The sequence below is a fragment of the Trichosurus vulpecula genome (assembly GCF_011100635.1).
Source record: "Trichosurus vulpecula isolate mTriVul1 chromosome X unlocalized genomic scaffold, mTriVul1.pri SUPER_X_unloc_5, whole genome shotgun sequence".
Classification (NCBI taxonomy): Eukaryota; Metazoa; Chordata; class Mammalia; order Diprotodontia; family Phalangeridae; genus Trichosurus; species Trichosurus vulpecula.
This window is the reverse complement of record NW_023494381.1, coordinates 437,523-456,660: the sequence shown is the minus strand read 5'-3', so window position 1 is coordinate 456,660 and position 19,138 is coordinate 437,523. Positions and strand designations below refer to the sequence as shown.

The following is a 19,138-nucleotide window of genomic DNA, read 5'->3' as shown; positions in this document are numbered from 1 at the left end:
TGATCTGGGAATTGAAGCTCAGAGGCCTTAAGTGACTTGCTCAAGGTTGCACAGGCCATCAGTGACAGGGCAGGATTTGAACCCAAGCCTCTCTGACTCCAAATCCAAGCTCTTTACATTCTATCACAAAATGGCCCAGTTGCCAATCTCCACTTCCTCTTTCTGTGACAAGGCAAGGAGTGTTGTTATCAAAAAGCAATTCCTAATTTGGTGACACCAAGGTGAGGGAAAATGGGAAGGAGAACTAAAGAGCAAGCCCTTTAATTTCTGGGAGCCAAATTGAAACAACGCTTTCCATGGAGTGCTGTTTCCTTAATATTCAACCTTCCTCTGTCCCATTCTCTACCTTCCCCTCTCCACAGACCGTAGCCCTGTGCTGGACAGGCAGTAAGGGCTCAACAAATGGGGTGGTTCTAGAGTGCATTGACTTAAAAACCAATGAACAAAGAGCTGATAATTAAAATTTATTTTGGCTATCATCTCCTCAGCACTTTCTCAAATTTTTTGATCCTAAGAAGTGTTAGTTAATTGTAGCAACTCTTCCACATAGACAAAGTTCTTGAAGATTTTCTTTCCTCTTCTGTCCCCTGTGGGATCATGGAATAGGAAGTAGAACAAACTATTCTGTTGAAATTCACATCAGCTCTTTTCTAAGCATAGCAGATTTATTTTCAGTGGCTTTGTGGTGTTTTGAGACTAGTCACCTGGCAGCAAAGGGCAACTGGGCTCATGTGCTACATTATTCTGCTTCCTTAGCAAAGTAGCTGTAGAAAGAAGGAGATTATCTGGGAAAAGATTACCCGGGACCCAAGTTTTATAGAAAGTCTGTCTTTTGCTCTTTGATGAAAATACTGTGGAATTCCTCTGATACGGAGAGCTCAATGATAAGGAGATGATGCATTCCCATCAGACTCCATTAGAGAGAATATTTTCCTAAGAACCACAGAATGTCAGTGCTACCATGTCAACTTAGGCCCCCTCTGATGTATAAATGACTATTATTGTAATTAATTGCTTCCATGGTAGGATGCTTACAGGAGGTTTACGTCATCTTCAGTGCTGAAATGATGATTTTTATATCTGTTACTATCCCATAACCTAAACTGCTTTATAAATGCTTTCAAACCTTTCATATGAGCAAGAGGCAAAACTGGAATAAAGAAGTGACACCTTCAGCATAGAGGATTTATGTAAACAGGAAGCCAAAGAATTCAGTTCAGGCCAAAAAGGATCTACTGAGTGCTTAATAAACAAACCTTTCCATTTGGGGGAAGTTATTTTTCCTTTAACATCAAAAAACCCAACTCATTCCTTACACATTTAGTTTTAGAACTTCTAGAGAGATGACGGTAGCTTAGTGAGAAGCGAGAATAGAAGGCAGCAGGTTATACTGGATATATCACTGAATTTCAAGATAGGAAAATGGAGGATCAAATCCTGCCTCAGACATGTACTAGCTGTGTGCTCTCAGAAAAGTCACTTGACCTCTGTGGTTTCCAGTTTCTTTTCCTCTAAAAATAGGTGGATGGGAGTAGATGGCCTTTGAGGTCTCTTCCAGCTGTAGATCTAGCATAGAGAGAGAGAGAGAGAGAGAGAGACATAGAGAGAGAGAGAGAGAGAGAGAGAGAGAGAGAGAGAGAGAGAGAGAGAGAGATGGCTTTGTTCAGATGGAGCAGGACAGTGGACAAGGGATGGTCTTCCATTTAGCATTTGGAAGTAGAGGATCAAGGTTGGAATCCCAGCCCTACCGCTTACTGAGGATAATGACTACAGCTGTAGCCTCGCTTACTATCTGATTTGTATACTCCCAGGGTTATTGTGGTTTTTTTTTTTATTTACTAGACCTGCTGACCAGTGCCAATATTTACCTCCATGCCTGATTTCATGATGGTCACTTTGCACTCAAACTTTTAACGTTTCTTTCATAAATTGCTGTCAAAACCAAGATCACCTATATTTCTATATTTATTTGCTCTGAATATTGCCATTGTGAACTGGTAATATCAGTGTCTTACCTGATTAGCTGGTACACTGAAGGGTGAAGCCAATTGAGTGGTGTCTCCAGTGCTATGAATTCTTGTCCTATATCAGATGACCTTTGCTATAATGAAGAGTTTCATAGGTCATTTTGATACTGATGATTTGGCCTGAATTCCTATTTGCGCTGAAGGAATTCCTTACTCACTTCCTGTCATAAATGCAGGACTTCATTTAGCTCCATTCTTATTCCCTTAACCAGGAGTAAACCGCCCCACAGGTTCAAATCCAGTAAAAGTAGATTCTCTTCATTCGTCCGAGTGGAATATTGGAAGTTGGACACGAGATAGAAAGTAACCATGAAATGATGATATTATTTGATGTCATTAAATGATGACATTTGAAGTATTTTTCCTTTTCCTGGTCTTGTAAGTAAACTTCAGTATCCTGTTTGAACACGAGATGTCAGCGAAAGACTTTGCTATGTTCTTCAATGGCAATTAATAGGTCAACAAGCTTTTATTATACATCTACTTTCAATTCAATTCAATAAAAATTTATTGATCCCCTACTATGTGCCAGGCACTTTGTGCCAGTCATGGGAGACTTTTTGAAATTAAGTGTCATGTGGGAGGAACAATAAATAGGTAATTACAGTGAAGTACCTGAAGGAGACTAGTACATAATGAAACTAACCAGGTAGGGTACAATTAAAATGCTAAGGGTTTGGAGCTTGCCCGCTGGCATCTTTCACCTCTCTGATATCCACTCCAAGCCCTCAAGGTTCTCAGAGAGGTACCAGGAAACCATATGGGCAAGGTGGATCCTGAGCTGAGCTCTAGTGAAGCAGCTAGGGGCCCTTCTCCCTATTTCCCACTGAGGAAAAGACTGGGATTAGCTCTAGCTGCTCCAGCTAACTCTACATCCAAAGCTCCCCCAAAGCTGTTGTTGGCAGTGCTGGTGGAGGGGCTTAGTTTGCTTTTCACTTAACCCTACAGTCTTAACTGAAGATGCCCAGTACCCCTAGCTCTATGGGGAACCTGACCACCAGCTTCTGGGGAGTGCCTTCCCAGGGACCTTCAGCCCATGAAGCTTGGCTGTCAGAGGAAGAAGAAGCCAAGGTTTAAGTCAGGCAGCCTCTCTTGGCAGGCAAGAGAGAACTGCTTTCAGGGTCTGGGTCTGTGGATTACTGGCTCTTTGCCCTCCCCTTAAATGCTGCCACCCTTTTTCTTAAATGAGGAGTTTGGACCAGATGACCTCTGATGTCTCTTTTAACCCTCCATCCACCCAAACTACAACAGCATTCAGACTCTACTCCCACATTCATACATCCTCTCTCCACCCCTGCCATGTTAGTAAACTAGCACCCAACTCTAGCTGAGAAAACCCTGCTATTCTCATCTTTTTTCATGGGACAGCCTCTGTTTAGCAAGCTCTGCACTTATTCTAACCCCAATGATTGGAATAAAACCCATGTCTCTTCCTAGACCTGCCTCCTGAAGCAGAGGTGACCTCACCCCATCCCAGAAGGACTGTCAGACCTCAGAGCCCAGGAGGGAGTGGAAGGGCAAGGTCCAAAAGGGACCAGATGTGGACTGTTTCCCTACCATGAGAAGGAGTCTTGGGGTCTGGGGCATGGATTTCCTGGCCAATTGTCTCCCATGCTTAGGACCATGGGCCTTCCTGGCCTTTGGGCTTGTCTTCTGGCATCATTCACCTCACAGATACCCACTTCCAGCCCTAGAGGTCTTCAAGAAGCTGCCAGCCAAAGAGCGCAAGGTGGATCCCCAACTGGCCGATGGCCAGTGACCTCACCAACCACTTTAGTGAGGCAGAAGCTTCCCTCCCACAACAACCACCCATCCCTCCACTGGCCCCCAACAGGCAACCCCCCCACATCCCTCTGCCTGGAGTCAGCGTCACTCCCCCCATGCTCTTTCAGGCTCATTTTTCCCCTCCCCCACCACCCCTACAAATGCCTAGAGCTGCCAGTGGGCTTTCCTGACAGTGACCATTCCAGGAGTAGGGCAGAGGGAGAGGGCACTAGGGACCAGGACCGATGCCCAGTGACCCTCTGCTGTTTGTCCAAATGTCCCTCTGTTCCCCTCTTCAAAACCACTGGGCTTTGTATATTCTTATCCCTGAGTGCTTAAATTTTTCCTTTCTATATTCATGTCAGCAGTAATCTTCCTCTCTCTCTCTCTCTCTCTCTCTGTGTTCCTCTTTTTGAGTGCTGAATGACTCTTTATAACCCTAAAAACATATATATATATGTATGTATATATATATATGTATGTATATGTATATGTATATGTATATGTATATGTATACACACACACACGTATGTATGTATGCGTATCCAGAGAGAAAGAGGGAGGAGAGGAATGTATCATCCTATTTACAGGAAAGAAATTGTGTATGTCATTTAGAGATGTTCTATCTTCATCTATATGTATTCATATATAAGACTATAGTGTACTTCCTATAGATTACAACTTAAGTGTGTAAATGAATATGTAAATAATATACATACATATAGCTCATACATATGAAAACAGAGAATATATTCATACATACAATTACTCAATTTCTCTCTTCATTCCTATGTGCAAAAAGTCATTTTTTTAAAAAAATCATTTCTATCACTTACACATTTTATCTCCTTGTGAATATTCATGATCATTCTCTCTATTCTTACTTACATGAATACTCACATATTCACTATCAATTTATATGGGTATTTTCTCTACACAATTTTTTAGTCCAAGATCTATGATCCTTCAAGGTAGAAGCTGCTAGGTCTTGTACAATCCTGCTTATAGCTCCATATTTAAATTGCTTTCCTCTTTTTGCTTCCAAAATTTTCTCCTCTCCCTGGAAGCTTTGAAACCTGGCTTTGAAATTCCTCTAAGTTTTCTCCTGAAATTACTTTCAGGTGGTGATCAGTGGATATTTTTTTTCTTTTTCTACTTTGCCTTCTTTTTTTAGAGCTTCAGGGCAATTTTCTTTCATAATTTTTTGTACTATTGCATCAAGATTCTTTTTTTTTCATTATTTTTTAAGGTCCCACTATGCTTATATTATTTCTCCTCAAACTGTTCTCCATTTGACTTGTTTTTCTAAGGAGACATTTCACTTTCAGGCACCTGCTGAACTTGGCCACCTCAAGCCCACGACTCCATGTTTCCTACCAGCTCACCTGCTGCTGACCCAGGCCTGGCTCCAGAGATCTTTGATAAAGAACCAAGAACCTCCCCAACAGCAAGAACTCTACATCATGCCCCAAGAAAAACATTTTTTTAGTCTACACTTAAAATTCTGGAGCCCAACTCAAACTAGCTACCTAGCACTTATGTATATAGGTGGGGGGGGGGGTGCTGTAGCTTGCCCACAGCTTCTCAGGGTCTTGGTCTGGGCTGCCCCCAGACCCAGGTCCCACTGCAGCCTGGCAGCCCCAGCTCTAGAAAGGTCCAAGCTGACCTTTTGTTTGCCTACACTAAAAATCTGTAATTATACAGTCACCTTAAATCCATAGGACAGCCAAGAGGGGCCTCCCCGGCCCCTCCTCAGGGTTTCTTCAGGGCTTAGGACAGGCCCACAAGGGGCTAGGCTCCTGGCAGAGGTGGGGGAAGGCCAGTCAGCAGAGCTGGTATGCTTGGGGTAAAGCAGTTTACTCTTTTTTTAAAATAAAGCATTTATTTTTATATATTATATATTAATATATAACTTTATAAATTATATTTATATTTACTTTTAGTTTTCAACATTCACTTCAATAAGTTTTAATTTTTCTCCACCTCCCTCCCCTACCTCCTCCCCAAGATGGCATGCAATCCTATATAGGCTCTCATATACATTCTTATTAAACATATTTTCACATTAGTCCTGTTAGATAGAAGAATTAGAACAAATGGGAGAATAAGAAAGTAAAAAAACAAAACAAAACAGAAAAAGAGAGCCAACAGTTTCCTTCAATCATGAGTCTTTTGGAGTTGTTTTAGGTGTTTGATCCTTCGGTTTACTCTTGTTGAATATATCCGTGAGCCTTGGAATGAAGAAGGGCCTACTGGGCTGGTCCACACCAAGAGCCTGGTAGTACTGACTGATGAGATTCTGGCTGAGTTGGGTCACTGGGCAGGAGAGAGTCAGGGGTTATGCCAGAGAAGTGGACTCACAGGGAGATGCCACCCAAGCCCTGGTGACTCTCCCCTCAAGGCTATTCCAAACCTTCCCTTCTCTCCTCAAGCGTCCCACATCACCCCCATACGCCCAGACCTCACAGCTGAGAACTTTCCTCCTCCCCTGCCCCCTCTTCCCCAAGTTATCCTTCTCCCCTTCTAAGGCCCCTGACCTCAGGCCCCAGGCTCTCCTGTCCTCCCATCTCCCATGAAGAGGTGGTCCTCCCACTCTGTAAGGCCAAGCCCTCTCCAGGGGCCCAGATCCCAGGCCCTTTTCTCTAGTTTTTTCCCCTCTCCAGTGGGGCTGCTTCCCTGGTCTCCCTCATCCCTGAAGGAGCCTCAGGAGTGCTAGCCCTGCTGTCTCTCTTCCCCTCCCTCTGCCCAACTCCTTTAAAAAGCCAGACTCTCACTGCCCCCTTCCTCTCCTCAGCTCTTGCAATCTGGCTTCCAACTCATCCTTCAACCACAGCTGCCCCCAGGAACGTCCTAACTGCCAAACCAAACAATCCTTCCCTGACTGGCACCCGTCCTGACCTCTCTGCTGCTGAGAGTGCTACTAGGCACCTTCTCCTGTTCTGCTTCTCCTTCTCAGCCTTCTCTGTTGAGTTTATGTCCAAATCATGCCCACTAACCATGGGTATCCCCTGGGCTCTGTCCTGGGCCCCCTTCTCCTTTCCTCTCTACAATCTCCTTGGGTGACCTCCTCAGCTTTCAGGAATTCAACTACCACTCTACATGGATCACTCCCAAAGCTATGTATGCAACCCTCACCTCTCTCCTGAGTGTCAGCCCCAAATCACCAACTGAACACTGGATATTTCAAACTGGATGTCCCATAGACACCTCAAACTCAGAATATCCAAACGTCCAGAAATCTCTCTCTCTCCCCTCATCTACACTTCCCTCTTACTGATGAGGGCACTGCTACCTTGCTCACAAGCTCAGTGTTACCCGACTCCTCCCTCCCTCTCATCCCACATGGTCCATCAATAGCCACACCTTATACTTTCCATTTCTACCTTATCTGACATCAATCCTACTGTGGCAGCCACTCACTTGTACTGGTGCAGTGCCCTGACAAATGGTCTCCTGCCTCGAGTCTCTCCCCACCACCACCCACCCTCCATGCCACTACAAAGGGATTTTTCTAAAGCCCAGCAGGGCTGAACACATCCCTTCCCTCCTTGGCCTCCAGATCGAACATAAGCTTCTGTTGGCATGTAACGCCCAAGCTTCACAACTTGCCCCCAGCCTACCTTTCTAGACTTGTTGCTCTCCTTCAAGATACTCCAGTCCAATCTAATGGGTAAGTTGTTTGTAAAGAGGTGGTTTGTAAAGAGGTAAGTACACACTTACCTTGGGCCCAAGCAGGAGTACTCTTTTGGGCCTGGGTCTCAACATCTGTGGAGTCCTCACTATTCAAATTCGTCCCGTAGTTGTTTGGATTGATCTTGGGGCCCCCCACGGGGTCCTGTGGGATCATTTCATAAGAATTTCAAACTAGATTTCAAAGAAGAAAGGAGACCTCTAGCTCTTCCTGGCACACTGGAGGGCACCTTGGGCTGCCAGAGCTGGAAGGACCCTTTGAGATGATCCCGTCCAAACCTCCCCCCATCCCACCCCACCAGGGAGACCGAGGTCCAGAGTGGCCATAGGCCAAGACTCAGACTCAGGATATGTCTCCACCTCTCTGAGGCTCAGTTTCTTAACTAGTAATATATGGATAATCCACACACTGCCTCTAGCACAAGGTTTCCGTGAGTCTCAGAGGAGAGGATGTTTACAGAGTCAGTTATGTCAGCAGAAGTTACTGTTTTTAAGGAGTCTGTCTTGTGCCTGGCAGAGCCTGAGGGCTGGTTTTCTGGGAATGTGTGGACCTCTCCTCCATAAGCTGGCCCTGGGTGAGTGGGGCATCATCATCTCCTCATGGACCATGGACCAATCACTGAGGATAATGGGGGAAGAAGGAGACATTCTCATCTAGATGTGAGTAGCTAAACCCCAGATGACACTTCTGAGGGGCCAGGAGCCCTTGGCCTTGACTATCTGCTTATTGGAAAAAGCTGACCATCAGTACAGGGCATGGAAACTGGAGTCTGGTCCTGACCACCACGTACAGTGGGAACTGAGGCACAGCCTGGGCTGAGGTGAGCCTACAGTCATTGGTGAATGTGGTAGCTGGCGGGGAGCCCATGGCTCCCCAGGCTGGTCCAGAATGGAGGCTTTCCCTCCTCCCTGAGTAACTCTTGGCAAGGCCTTCTTTCCCTGCTCCTCCTCCAGGCTCACGGAAAGTTGGGGAGGTTCAGAGTTTCACAGCTGGAAAAGTCTTTGGAGGTCATTAAGTCCATCCCTCTGCCCCATTTTGCAAAAGAGACCCTTGGGGCCCAGAGAAGCTAAGAAATCGCATGGTAGATGCTCCACACGGATAACTGAACCCCAATCCAGTGTTCTCTCACTGTTTTGTCATTGGCTCCCATTGGTCTCAGACACTGCCTTGGGCTGTACTGATCATGGTACTGACCATGCCAAGCCATCAAAAAATGCAATTTTGAAGGGTGGGAGGTGTACTTAGGCAGTAGCTCATGTGAAAAGGGCCCAGGGCTTGCAGGGTACAGAAAGCTCAGGGTGGGTCAGCTGAATGACATGGCACCCCAGAAAGCCAGGAAGAGAGCCAACAATACCCCAAGAGATGCCGGTGGGCAGGGCTTCCAAAAATAAGGAGGAGGTACTGAGGCCTCTGGCCTCTGCCCCCCTCCCAGGCTCAGGCCACACCCAGAAAAGGGCAATCCAATGCCAAAGGACCTGGGGCCACCGAGCCAAGAGGAGAGAAGACTGAGAGGCAACACACTGGGCCTGTCTCTCCTTGTCCGTGCAGGGCGAGCACCCAGATGAGGCCACTGAGGACAGAGTCAGGGGCATCTGGGCACCTCCTGACAACCAGAGCTGTCCAAAAACACAACAGGCTGGCTTAGCAAGTAAAGGGTTTTCCTGACCCTGAGAGGTACTCAAGCAGATGACCATTTGTCCCAAGCACTGGAAAAGGACTCAGGGTGGGCTTGGCTAGTGGCCTAAGAGCCTCCCAGGAGCCTGCTGCATTTCTATAGCTCTGGGCAGGTCACACCTCCTAGCACCTGTATGGACTTGGCAGGTAAGAAGGGGGGGGGGCGGCAAAGAAGCCGCAGATGGGGCCTCACCTGCATATCCACTGTTACATTCAAGAATTTGTTACTGAGGACTAACAGGAGCCAAAATGGAGGAGTATGCAGGAAGTCACTCTCACCCTCCGTTACAGACCTTGAAAAACCCATAGATTATGGCCTCGGGAAAAATCCTGAAACAGTGGATCCAGTACAAAGATGGGGAGAAGCAGTCATTTAGCTCGGGAGGCTAGGGGGATTAACAGGAAAGGTCCCTCTTGCTGTAGCTGAAGGAGATGAGTACAGGATGGGAGGTGTCCTGGCAAGCCAGCAGGAAGTTCTACCTCAGGATGAATGGGAGATCCTGAGCCCCAGGGTAGAGGAGAAGGCAAGCGTCAACACCAAGCACACACCAGCCACCACCACCAGCCCCAGCTCAGCACCAGGTAAGCTACCAGACCCCTACAGCCTCCAGCTGCCAGCACCTGAGGCCCCAGCACACAAAGCTAGTAACCAGGCCCCTAGTACACAGCCTGGGTCAGTGTCCCCTGTGCCCCAGAAGCATAGATCAACTTTAAAAGCCAGAAAAAAGTCAAAGAACATGAGCAAAAAGCAAGAAATAAAAAAAATGACCATAGAGAAGTGTCTTGGTGACAGGGAAGATCAAAACACAAATTCAAGAGAGGACAACATGGTGAATATACCTACACCAGAAACCTCAAAGAGGAATATGAACTGGTCTCAAGCCCAAAAAGTCTTCTTGGAAGAGCTCAAGAAGGATTTTAAAAGGCAAATAAGAGAAGTAGAAGAAAAATCGAACAATTCCTTTAAAAATACAATTGGCAAAATGAAAAAAGTACCCTGAAGAGACCATACAAATGGGAAAAGGACCCACATGTACAAAAATATTTATAGCAGCTTTTATGTGCTGGCCAACTCCTTAAAAACTAGAATTGGCCAAATGGAAAAGGAGGTACAAAAGCCAACTGAAGAAAACAATTTGTTAAAAATTAGAATTGGGTAACTGGAAGCTAATGACTCTATCAGACATCAAGAATCAGTCAAATAAAATTAAAAGAACAAAAAAATAGAAGAAAACACAAAATATCTCATTGGAAAAACAACTGACCTGGAAAATAGATTCAGGAGAGATAATTTAAGAATTATTGGTCTACCGGAAAGCCATGATGAAAAAAAGAGCCTAGAGAGCCTCTTCCAAGAAAGAAAATAAAACATGTTATTCAATAAGGGTAAACTGTTTTTATCCCTACATGGGAAGATGATACCTATAACTCCTGAGAACTGTAACTTTATTATGATGTCTAGAAGGGAAATACATAGACAGAGGAGGTCGGTTTAAGTTGACTTTGATGTGATGATAAAAAACCTAATTAAGTGAAGAAAAGGGATTGTAATGGAAGAAGAGGAAAGGAGGAGGCAGAAAAGGGTAAATAACATCATATGATGAACCACAAAGACCTATTACAGTAGAGGTAAAAAGGGAGGGTGATGAGCACTGTTTAACCTTACTCTTATTGGAATTAGCACAAGGAGGGAGCAACATACTTAGTTAGATATAGAAATCTAACTTGTCCTATAGGCAGTTGGAGGGAAAAGGAGGAAGAAAAGTAGGGGATAGAATAGAGGAAAGAAGTAGTAAAGGAAAAGGGAAAGAAAAGGGAGGGAGGTGATAGAGGGGAGGGCAGATTGAGAGAGGTGGTGGTTAAAAGCAAAACTCTTTTGAGGAGGGGAATTGAGAAAGGGGAAAGAAAAGCATAAACAGGGGGAAATAGGTTGGAAAGAATGGTAATAGTAATCATAACTGTGAATGTGAATGGGAGGAACTCTCCCATAAAAGAGAAGCAGATATCAGAATCGATTAAAAATCATAATCTTACAATACGTTGTTTACAAGAAACACATTAGAAACGGAGATGAATACACAGAGGGTAAAGTTAAAAGGCTGGAGTAGAATATATTATGCTTCAGTTGAAGTAAAAAAAAAGCAGGGGGAGCAATCCTGATTTCAGACAAAGCAAAAGGAAAAATAGATTTAATTAAAAGAGATAAGGAAAGAAACTACATCGTACTAAAAGGCACCATAGAAAATGAAGCAATATCGTTACTAAACATATATGCACCAAGTAGTATAGCATCCAAATTCTTAGAAGAGAAGTGAAGGGAGTAACAGGAAGAAACTGACAACAAAACCATACTAGTGGGGGACTTCAGCTTCCCCCTCTCTTAACTAGATAAATCTAACCACAAAATTAGCAAGAAATAAGTTAAGAAGATGAATAGAATTTAAGAAAAAGTTAGATATTTCCCCAATTGATAAATGGTCAAAAGATTTGAACAGGCAGTTTTCTGATGAAGAAATTAAACATATCTATAGTAATATGAAAAAATACTCTAAATGACTATTGATTACAGAAATGCAAATCAAAACAACTCTTAGGTACCACATCATACCTATCAGATTGGCTAACATGACAAAACAGGAAAATGATAACTGCTGGAGAAGATGTGGGAAAATTGGAACACCACTGCATGCTTGGTGGAGTGGTGAACTGATGCAACTATTTTGGAGAAGGATTTGGAACTATGCCCAAAGGGCTATAAAATGTGCATACCCTTTGAATCAACAATGCCACTTCTAGGGCTGTATCCCAAAGAAAGCATACAAATAGGAAAAGGACTCACATATACAAAAATATTTATAGCAGCTTTTATGTGGTGGCCAAGAATTGGAAATTGAGGGGATGCCCATCAGCTGGGGAATGGCTGAACAAGTTGTGGTATATGAAATGGAATACTATTGTGCTATAAGCAATGATGAGCAGGAAGCCTTCAGGAAAACCTGGAAAGACTTATATGAACTGATGCTGAGTGAGGGGAGCACAACCAGGAGAATATTATACACAGTTACAGACATATTGTGCGAAGACTGATTCTGATAGACTTAGCTCTCTCAGCAATGCAAGGATCTAAGACAACCCCAAAAGACTCACGATGGAAAATGCTGTCCACATCCAGAGAAAGAACTTTGGAGTCTGAACGAGGACAGAAGCATACTATTTGTTCTCTTTCTTTTTTTCTCTTTCCCATAGTTCATTCCATTGGTTAGAATTCTTCTTTACCACATGACTAATGTGAAAATATGTTTGATATCAACGTATATGTAGAGCCTGTATCAGATTGCATGCTGTTCTGGGGAAGGAGGAGGGGAGAGGGAGAAAATGTAAAACTCAAAAGCTTGTGGAACTGAATCTTGTAAACTAAAATAGATAGATAGATACATAGATGGATAGATAGATAGACAGATATTAAGTTAGATATGGTAGACCTCTGGAGAAAATTGAATGGAGATAGAAAAGAATATACCTTTTTCACAGTGGTACATGGCACTAAAGAAAAACTGACCATGTATTATGGCATAGAAACCTCACAATCCAGTGCAGAAACGAAGAAATATTAAATGCATCCTTTTCAGATCATGGTGCAGTAAAAATTACATGTAATAAAGGGCCATGGAAAGATAAACTAAAAATTAATCGGAAACTAAATAATCTAATCCTAAAGAATGAGTGGGTTAAACAACAAATCAGAGAAACAATCAATAACTTCATCCATGAGAAGGGCAAGAATGAGACAACACACCAAAACTTATGGGATACAGATCAATGAATTGGGCACACAACTAAAAAAGATAGAAAAAAATTTAAAATTGCCAATTCAATATCAAATTAGAAATACTGAAAACCAAAGGAGAGATTAATAAAATTGAAATCAAGAAAACTATCGAACTAATAAATAAAACCAAGAGCTGGTTTTATGAAAAATCCAATAAAATTGATAAACCTTTGGTTAATTTGATTTAAAAAAGAAAGAAGAAAATCAAATTACCAGTATCAAAAATGAAAAGGGTGAATTCACCACCAACACAAAAGAAATTAAAACAATAATTAGGAACAGTTTTGCCCAATTTTGCCAATAAATTTGACAATCTTAGTGAAATGGATGAATATTCATGAAAATATGAATTGCCCAGATTAACAGAAGAGCCAGTAAAATACTTCAAGACCTCTATCTCAGAAAAAAGAAACTGAACAAGTTCTCAATTAACTCACTAGGAAAAAGTCTCCAGGGCCAGATAGATTTACAAGTGAATTCTATCAAACATTTGAAAAACAATTCCAATACTATACGGACTATTTGGGAAAATAGGCAAAGAAGGAATACTTATCAAATTCTTTTTTGACACAAATATGAAAGAAAATAATAGACCAATTTCCCTAAGGATTATAGATGCAAAAATTTTAAATAAAATATTACCAAAAAGATTATAGCAACTTATCAAGAGAATAATACACTATGACCAGGTAGGATTTATTCCAGGAATGTGGGGTGGTTCAGTATTAGGAAAACTATCAGTATAATTGATCGTATCAACAATAAAACTAAGAGAAACCATATGATTATCTCAACAGATGCAGAAAAAGCTTTTGACAAAATACAACACCCATTCTTATTAAAAAAACACTGGAGAACATAAGAACAAATGGAGCCTTCCTTAAAATGATAAGTAGCATCTACCCAAAACCATCAGCAGGTCTTATATGTAATGGGGATAAGCTAGAAGCATTTCCAATAAGATCAAGGGTGGAACAAGGATGTCCATTATCACCACTGTTATTCAACATAGTAGTAGAAACTTTAGCTTTAGCAATAAGAGAAGAAAAAGAAATTGAAGGAATTAGAATAGGCAAAGAAGAAACAAAGCTATCCCTCTTTGCAGATGATGTGATGATATACTTAGACAATCCTAGAGAATCAAGTATAAAACTACTTGAAATATAAAAGACGAAGAAAAAGCTCTTACCATAAAGGGCAAGAGGTTGAAGGTGAGAGAGAATGAGTGAACCTTACCCTCATTGGATTTCGCTTAAGGAGAGAATAACATACACACTCAGTTGGGTATGGAAATCTACCTTACCCTACAAGAAAGTAGGGGGAAAGGGGATAAGAGAGGTTGGCATGATCGAGGTGGGGCAAATGGGAGGAGGGGGTAATCAGAAGCAAACACTTTTGAGGAGGGACAGGGTCAAAGGAGAAAACAGAATAAATGGGGAGTGGGAGGGGAGAGGAGAGAGGGAAATATAGTTAGCCTTTCACAACATGACTGTTATGAAAGTGTTTTTGCATGACTACACATGTATAACCTACTTCAGATTGCTTACTTTCTCAATGAGGGTGGGTGGGGAGGGAGGAAGGGTGGGAACGTGGAACTCAGAGTTTTAAAAAAAGAATGTTAAAAATTGTTTTTACATGCAACTGGGAAATAAGATATACAGGCAATGGTATATAGAAACCTATCCTACCTTACAGGAAAATAGAAGGGAAGGGGATAAGGGGGAGTGGCAGTGATAGAAGGAAGGGCAGATTGGGAAAAGATGTAATCAGAATGCATGTGATCTTGGAGTGGAGGGAGGGGAGAGATGGGGAGAAAATTTGGAACTCAAAATCTTGTGGAAGCAAATGTTGAAAACTAAAAATAAACTGATTAATTAATAAAAAAAGATGAAAAATGAACTATTTCAAATAATAAACAACTGTAGCAAAGTTTCAGGATATAAAATATACCCACGTAAATCATCGGTATATCTATATAATACTAACAAAGCCCAACAGCAAGAGATAGAAAAAGAAATGCCATTTAAAGTTGCTGTAGACATCATAAAATATTTGGGAGTCTAATGGCCAAAACAAGCCCAGGAACTATATGAACATAATTACAAAACACTTTTCACATCAATAAAGTGAGAGCTAAATAACTGGAGAAACAAAACTTTCTCGTCGGTAGGCTGAGCTAATGTAATAAAAATGACAACTCTACCTAAATCAATTTACTTATTCAATGCCATACAATCAAGCTAGCAATAAAAATTATTTTATAGAGCTAGAAAAAAATAACAAAATTCATCTGAAAGAACAAAAGATCCAGAAAATCAAGCCAATTAACGAGATGAAATGCAAGGGAAGATGGCCTAGCCATACAAGAGCTTAAAGAGTATCATAAAGCAGCAATAATCAAGATTACTTGGTACTGGCTAAGAAATAGAGGGGCAGATCACTGGAATAGTTTAGGTACACAGGACACAGGAGTCAATGATTATAAACCCAAAGACTCCAGCTTCTGGGATAAGAACTCACTATTTGACAAAAACTTCTGGGGAAATTGGAAAGTAGTATGACAGAAACTAGGCATAGACCAACATCTTATACCACACACCAAAATAAAGTCAAAATGTGTACATGATTTAGATGTAGAGGCTGATATTATAAGCCAATTAAGAGAGCAAGGAATAGTTTACCTGTCAGATTTGTGGAGAATGGAGGAATTTATGACCAAACAAGAGATGGAGAACACTATGAAATGCTATCCACATCCAGAGAAAGAACTTGGGAGTCTGAATGTAGATGGAAGCAAACTATTTGCTCACCTTTTCTTTGGGTGATTTGTTTTGTTTCTTCTTTCTCATAGTTTCTCCCATTGGTTCTATTTCTTTACAACATGACTAAGGTGAAAATAGGTTCAATATGAATGCATATGTAGAGCCCACATCAAATTACATGTAATCTTGGGGTGGGGGAGGGGAGAAAATTTGGAATTCAAAATATTATGGAGGTGAATGTTGAAAAGTGAAAATAAACAAACTAATTCATAAACACACACACACACACACACACACACACACACACACAATAATTTGTTACTGACCCCAGCAGCAGCTGCAATGTTCTTGCCCTCCTTCTGCTCCTCCAGCAGCTCCTTCTGCTCCTGGTACTGACACTCCTCCTGGGGCCAACACAGAACATTTCTGTCCTGAAAACCACGACCCCCCTGCCCAAGGTACTGCCTTCCACCTCCTGCCCTGTTCCCAGAAAAAGCCTGAGACCAGGTTAGCAGCCTCAGAATGGGCCATAGGGAGAAGGGGCATGGCTGCAGCCAGAACCAAGGACATGTCAGTGCACAGAGAAGGAGACCAAGGCCCACCTGGGCACCACCCCCCCCGCCCCTGCCACTGCCTCACCTTCTTCCTCTTCTCCTCTACTTCCTTCAGTAATCTCTCCTTCTCTTGCTGCTCCCTGAAATCCAAGAGCCCAAGCTCGTCAGTAACCAGCAGGAAAACCCACCCCACAGCACCACCTGCCACTATCCCCAGGGCTCCACACATCACTCTCCACCTGCTGTTGGCAATAGGACTCAGGATTTTAAAGAGGAGAAACAGCATCAGGAAGGAAGCCAGTAGAATGTAAGCTCCCAGATGGCAGGGTCTAGTTTGTTCCTATCTGTGTACCCCTAGTACCTAGAAACAGTATCTTGTACATAATAAGCACTTAATAAATGTTCAGTGAATTGAACTGTTTTTTTTTTGTTCTATCTTTCCCAAGGACATTCACAAACAGAGGAAAAGTGGAACCTAAATGTCTAAGCCCTTGTGTCTCTCTCCAGCACCACATACATTTCATCCATTATTCCAAGCTGGGACATATGCTGACAGAGCTGGGAGTGGACACTGGCTCCCGCCAGAGCATCCCTCCTTCTACAGGCCTCTGAATAGGCCCCAGGGCTCAGGATCCCAACTAATGCACTTGGAAGACCTCACAGAGATGGTTCAGAGATCAAATGAGACCCTGTGTCAAGTGCTTTGAAACCAAATGAAATGACTAATGTAAGAGATGCACAAATATACATGTAAGTATATGGGTGTAATTTAATATCTGGACCAGTAATTTCATCTGAGCAGGGAACTTAGTGTAGAAAGTGCCTCACTCAGTGTACATGGGGCCACATGTTACAAATGATGTGTGTTAGATGAGTGTGTATGAAGTGATATGTAACCTACATAACCTGCCTTTACCTCATCTCTCCTCTTTCCCTGTACCTTCCCACCTCATCCTCTGACTTCTGAGAGTCCAAAATGTTAAAAGGGTTGTAGCTGCCACTGCCTCCCAGAATGCTACAGGCTGTCCTCAATGAGCCAAAGAATCAGACAAGAGATTGGCTTAAAAACTGAGTATAATAATCCTACAGAGGGAAAAAATATACCTTGCATAGAGTAGAAGATGTTCAAATGTTCTTGACGAAAAGCCCAGAGCTGAGTACCAACTTTGAAATGCAAACACGGGAGTCAAGGGAAGCCTAGAAAAGCAAGAAAACAAGGGGTTATTGATTGACTGTGTGACAGGCCTGGAGATGCCTCTCCCACCTGGGTACAGGCAGACCAACTTGTTGATGACATGGCACAAAATTGAAGCAATTCTGTCTTAAATTAACTAGTAACTTGGGAAAAAGTGCAAAGTGTACAGGACAAGCATTTTCCTACAGAAGTTTTTTCTGTAAAAGGAACCCAAGTCCACACTTGATCTCCTCTCCAAGTGGAGAGACGCCAGCTAAAAATACAAAGTGATCTGTAAAACCTCATGGAGGACCAGGGTGGAAGGTTAATTAGGAGCAGGGCTTCCTCAGAAAGCAACAGGAAAATAAGCTTATACCAGATGTGGCTGAAGACCCCAAGTAAGCAGATCATCCTGAAAGCAACTAAGGCTGAAACATCAAACAGATGGAAAAATGGAAAAGATTTAACAATTTCTCTAGCGAGTTTCTTTTTAATTCTTTAACTTCCCGGGCCCAGCTGTGCTACCTGAGGAGACAGAGAGGGCTCTCAGCCACAATGAGAGGCCACAGCTACAAGGGGAGAGATTGGAGCCACACTGACATGGTGGGAGTATCTACCAAAGAGGGAACAAGGCAACTGGGGAAGGGCTGATCAAATTGTGATCTATGAATGTAACAGAATATGATCCTGCAGCAGGAAATGACCAATGAGACATTCAGGAAGATGTGGGAAAACTCCAATGACCTGGTACCGAGAAGGAGAGCCAGGAGAAGATGGGGCACGATGACAAAGTGGTGTCAGCTGGAAAGCGTAAGGAAAGGACAATGAACTGAACCGCTACACTGATGATCCCTCTCATTCCCAGGATTCACCCTTTGCTGCAGGGAAGGGGACAGCACGATGCTGCCCACATGGGGTCGGTGCACTTTACCTTTCCTTCACACAAAGAAGAATGCAACGGGTGCAGGAAGGGGAGCATGTCTGTCAAACATTAATAAAACTTACTTTTAAAACGCATAAATAAAAATAAACACTTCCTTGGGCTTGAATCGTTCTGCCACAATTACTACGGGTGTTATAAGCAAGTCTTTTAACTCGTCCAAGCCTGTTTCCTTATCTGCAAGGTGGGGATAATACCTGCAAATGTACACTCTCAAAATTGTTGTGAGACCTTAAAAAAGTGAAGGAGATGGGCCCAGCTGCCTACACTGGAAACAAAGTAGAAGAAGAATCCATCGTTCCCCGAGGATTCCATACAGGTGGATAGTCACCCCAGTGGTTACCTGCACAAATGAAGGAAAAAGGCCTTGACTTTGCATCTGCTATGTACTGAGTGCAAGGGATCAAGGCACTTTCTGGAGTTCTAAGAACTAAGGAGAAACAGTTCCTCGGGAAGACAATGAGCTGGGCCCAGAACGGTGAAGGAAGAATGAAGCAGAACAGGGTCTGTCTGGGGCATCATGCAGATCCTCCATGACCCCAACTGCTCCCTGACCTGAAAATCCATCATCTCCATGGCCTCGCTCTGCCAGCGAAGCGCGCCCTCGGGCTCCCCCAAAGTGGTGGGCAACTACGGAACAGGGCCCAGCATGACAGCATGAGCCTAATTATCATCCCCACTTTTCAGGAAAAGAAACTGAGTCTTGTAGGAGGGAAGAGATGG

General features: G+C 42.9%; 1 protein-coding gene across 1 annotated transcript in view; it reads right to left on the bottom strand.

The window, feature by feature from the left end:
- Window positions 1-19,138, bottom strand: part of LOC118833235 (inner centromere protein-like) — a 111,545-nt gene that overhangs the window by 52,776 nt on the left and 39,631 nt on the right. The window contains exons 21-26 of the mRNA XM_036740599.1: window positions 18,971-19,045; window positions 18,001-18,044; window positions 16,387-16,441; window positions 16,074-16,151; window positions 7,512-7,626; window positions 6,000-6,107 (exon numbers count right to left, since the gene is read on the bottom strand). Coding sequence (XP_036596494.1) covers window positions 6,000-6,107; window positions 7,512-7,626; window positions 16,074-16,151; window positions 16,387-16,441; window positions 18,001-18,044; window positions 18,971-19,045 — 475 coding nt within the window. The remainder of the gene's footprint in view (window positions 1-5,999; window positions 6,108-7,511; window positions 7,627-16,073; window positions 16,152-16,386; window positions 16,442-18,000; window positions 18,045-18,970; window positions 19,046-19,138) is intronic.